This window comes from Panicum virgatum, chromosome 9N (assembly GCF_016808335.1).
Source record: "Panicum virgatum strain AP13 chromosome 9N, P.virgatum_v5, whole genome shotgun sequence".
Classification (NCBI taxonomy): Eukaryota; Viridiplantae; Streptophyta; class Magnoliopsida; order Poales; family Poaceae; genus Panicum; species Panicum virgatum.
In genome coordinates this window covers 21976096-21980375 of record NC_053153.1, presented here as the reverse complement: position 1 = coordinate 21980375, position 4280 = coordinate 21976096, and the positions used below count along the sequence as shown (strand labels likewise).

Genomic DNA, 4280 nt, shown 5'->3' with positions numbered 1-4280 from the left:
GAACGGCTGGGCTGCTCAGCCCAGCCAGCCGTATCTCCAGCAAGCCGAACCGGCCGCTAGCTAGTGGATCTTGGTTGGCTCACGATGCTGCTGCTTGTGGTGTTGAGTGCAAGGTGATCGATCAATAAGTTATGCGTTGACGCCCTAAAAAAGTAAGTCATGGGTAACGTTCGTACTGGCTTGTATTGAGAACTAAGAAATCAGGATATTCTGAAAGAGCTACCGGGACAAGAGACCAAATAAGAATTAAAACAGGGTACTGATAAATTGGAAAAAAAATTAAACCATTTTTTTAAAAGAAGAATATCAGCATCAAGGTGTGAGTGTGATGTGAGCATGTGGCATGCTAGAAGGTAGATTAGCCTCCAGCTACCCCGAGAAACGTAACGTGAGGATTAGGGTTCGAACATTGCCCGTCCCATCCCACACTCTACTAGGAGCGCAACTAATTGGGCTACCGTGTCTAGGATTCATCTAGTCTAGAGGTAAAGCAGACGATTTTGGATCATGCACGGAAAGAGAAAGTATAGATATATTATTGAAATGTGACAATCGGGCAAAGCATCGAGCCGCACAAATTAATTTTTTACAATCTTAGTTCTTCTTTATAAAGAAAAGAAACGAAATAGTACGATAAGGAACATTCATCGTTTGATCATTTACAATCTAATTCTTTTGGAAGGGTACATAGAAAGTGTGGGTCAATAACATAGAGACTAAATGAGATTACTCACTCCGTTTTTATTTACACATCGTATTATGTTCTATATTAAATTTAGCTAACTTCAATCGAGTCTATAGTAAAGTATATTAACAACTATACTATCTAAGATATGCACAATGGACATATATTTTATGGTGTATTCAATGAAATAAATTTGGTATTGTAAATATTATTATTTCTTTTATAAATTTGATCAAAGTTGATCAAATTTAACTTAAGAAAAATCTAATACAATGTATAAATAAAAAATGAGGGAGTAATTTTAGTCGGTTCTTTAGTGGACAGCCAATGGATTGTAGCATGGTTCACCAACATAAACCTTTTACCATTGTACGGTACTAATATGTCGTACAACAAACTATGCTAAAAAGCATCTATTATCATTATTATGTTATAACAAATTAAACGAGTTAGTACAAGTATATATTCTACTCGCTGTCTCATACCAATTTTAATGGATGTGTAATAGGACTATAGGGGTGTAATGATCATTAAATTTGCTGACATGATACAATTATTATGAAGAGCGATGATGGAAAGTGTTGTAGGACGTAAGAGAAGTATTTTTTTGAAAGGAGATAACTCTGTTTTTCTTGAAAGCGAATCAGGTAAGTAAGAGAAGTATTATCACTATGACACTTCTCCAACTCGATTCTCTAGTTTAAATTTTGATAATTGTGTGATGATACTTCCATCGAGACTGGTTGCATAGGTTGAGAAGATGAATGAAACTATTGCACTAATTATAATCATGACAAGTAAAATTTGGATACAAATGATGCAATCAAATGCAGCACCTGCCTAGATACGTGTATGTATCCCCAGCCGCCGGTCGCGGCAGCGATCACGGGCCGGCCGGTTACGACGACTCGAGGCCCGACTTCCCGGGTCGCCCAGTCGCGGGTCTTGCGCGGCAGAGCGACGGCCGACGGGCGCCGTGGGTCCAGATCGAGAGCTGAAGACACCATGGCTTCGTCCTCCGAATCCCTAAGCTCCGACGACGACACCACGGCTTCGTCCTCCGAATCCCAAAGATCCGACGGCTACACCTCGGCTTCATCGTACGAATCCCTAAGCTCCGGCGATGAAGAAAACCGGTGAGAGCCAATCAATCCCTGCTGCCCTAGCACTCATCTCTCCAGTCCGTCACCTCTACTCATCTATGGCCGCGTCATTGAAGCGGGGACGGGGACGCAATGCGGGGATCAGTTCCCCGCGCGGGGGCGGGGATGGAGGAAATCACGTCTGACACCCCTATGGCCTGGATTGTTACGGTGACGAGGGAATGTTCTCCCCGCGGGGATAGGGATGGGGAGCTAACGGGGAACTTACCCCTTGCTATCCTAGTCGTCTTCATCAGTTGCTATAGTTTGCTGTACAAGGACAACATGTTCAAAGTAATTTAATCGAGTCTCATGCTAAAAAAAAAAGTAATCGACTCTCTAGATTTGGAAATACCACAGGTGCTGAAATTCCGTGCGAAGTGAGTGGACTTCAGAACTATATACGTACATTGATGATTGATCTAAGATGTATTAGTAGTTTATTTAGTACATGGCTTGATGATTTGTGTGTGTGTGTGTGTGTGTGTGTGTGTGTGTGTGTGTGTGTGTGTGTGTGTGTGTGTGTGTGTGTGCAGCTTGCACATCCAGAAAGGAAACCCTGTTCCCAAAACAAGTCGAGCTCAGAAGTTAGCCGAGAGTTGGCGAACAATTAAACAGCTGAAAAACCTCAATCCAAAGGAGTACCATGAGGTAAATTAAGTTGCTGATCTTCTCGCGACTTGCAAAGCTTATCTTTTTTACTCATATAATATCTCTTTGCACTTTGTAGGATACCATGTTTTTGTGCAGAGTCTCTCTGATAGATATAGATTGCACCAGTGGATGGTGTTATCTTGGATGCGACACCTGCCAAAAGTCAATGTACGATGCCCCAAGAAAGTACAAGTGCTGCCGATGTGGCCCGATTAAGAGGCCGATTTATTGGTATGCTGTCATTGCCACATTGGTTCTCAATTTTTACCAGTTGCTCAAGAGTCATAATTACCACACTGCTGTTCTGGGCATGTTAGGTACAAGCTGAATACGAAGGTGAAAGATGCCCCCGGCACAATGAACTTCATGATCTTCTGTGAGAAGGCTGAAGAGCTGGTTGGTGTCTCTGCGGAGGAGCTGGTTGATAAGATCAAGAATGATGATGAATGGTTCACCCTTCCAAATAAAATCAGGGCTCTTCTTGGATCAACACACACCTTCCAAGTATTCGATAAGCACAGGAGCGGGAGCTTCTCGGTGAATTCAATCATGGACGATGTTACCATCCCAGTCCCTGCTGCATCCACTACTCAATGCAAGAAGGCGCGTGCCCCCAAGGGCAGCACTAAAGCGGCAGTTCCTGCTCCTACCACTGCTCATCAATGCAAGGAGGAGCCTGCCCCTGAGAGCAGCGCTAGCATGGCAAGAGCAAGGTCGAAGTCCACCAGATTGCAGAAGCCTAACAAGCGTCTGCGAGGGGATGACTGGATCAGCTAACCCTTCGGGCCATTTTGTGACTCACTTTAGTGCATCTAGGCTAATGCATCCTCTAGGATTAGGCAATGGGTCCTTTCTGTTCACTTTCTTCTACCATGGAAATCAGAACAGCAGCTGTGACTCGATCTAATGTCAATGCTGGGTAACAGGCCTTAACCTGTTTAAACCTTTGAACATGTTTTGCTTATCATTGTTCATGGACAATGGGCTTCGCAGCGATGTCAACTATTTCATGTGCATTGGGTTCACCAGTAGTTGTGGGCAGAATCTCCTAGGATTAGGGATGGAGGTTGGATTGGATTAGCTGCTTATGGGACCTGTACTTTTTGCTACTATTGCATGCTAGCTCAGCAAGGAGAATCACTGCGTTCGGCAGGCTGGCTGCCGAACGGAGTGAATGCTGAGATTCTGAATACTAGGGACCAAAGGATGTTGATTCATTCCATGGTAGCTTCTTTTTGTCGATCAGGCTTTCCAGAGCTTGCCAAACACCTGCATCCATATATATTGTTCATTGTATAAGTAGAGGAGCATCAAGTGTAGTGTTTGATGTGCGATGGATGGCAGTAACAGGAGAGAGAAATCAAGCAACATGGTTGAAAAATGGCGCTGCTAGCATGCACATGAGCTGTTTGACGAAATGCTTATCAGAAAGAAAAGAGGGCATGGCCAACTTCGTGCGGCTGAATGCAGGGGCTACGACGCGAAGGCAAGGTTCCTGGACTACCGCGACTCCTAGCTCAAGCCGGGTTTTGTGGCCATGCTTAACGTCAAGCTTAAGGACGGAGGGGAGTATATGTTAGGCGAAACCATCTTGGAGGGTTAAACCATTTCAAAGTTTGGCCAAAATTATAGAGAGAAACATAAAGATTTATGACATTAAAAAGATATATTATGAAGATATAGCTAACAAAGAATCTAATGATACTTGGTATCATAAATATTATTATCTTGTTATATAAATTTGGTTAAATTTAAAATTTTTTGGCTCTCCAAGATTTTTGGAATGACTTATAATTTGG

At 43.1% G+C, this 4280-nt stretch overlaps 1 protein-coding gene across 1 annotated transcript; it reads left to right on the top strand.

Moving 5' to 3' along the window:
• The first annotated feature begins 1536 nt into the window (after nucleotides 1-1536).
• On the top strand, nucleotides 1537-3561 carry LOC120691817. Its single transcript, XM_039975010.1, has 4 exons — nucleotides 1537-1821; nucleotides 2364-2478; nucleotides 2558-2712; nucleotides 2799-3561. The coding sequence occupies exons 1-4, from the start codon at nucleotides 1538-1540 to the stop codon at nucleotides 3256-3258; spliced, it is 1014 nt and encodes a 337-aa protein (XP_039830944.1). The 5' UTR covers nucleotide 1537; the 3' UTR covers nucleotides 3259-3561.
• The last annotated feature ends 719 nt before the right edge of the window (nucleotides 3562-4280 follow it).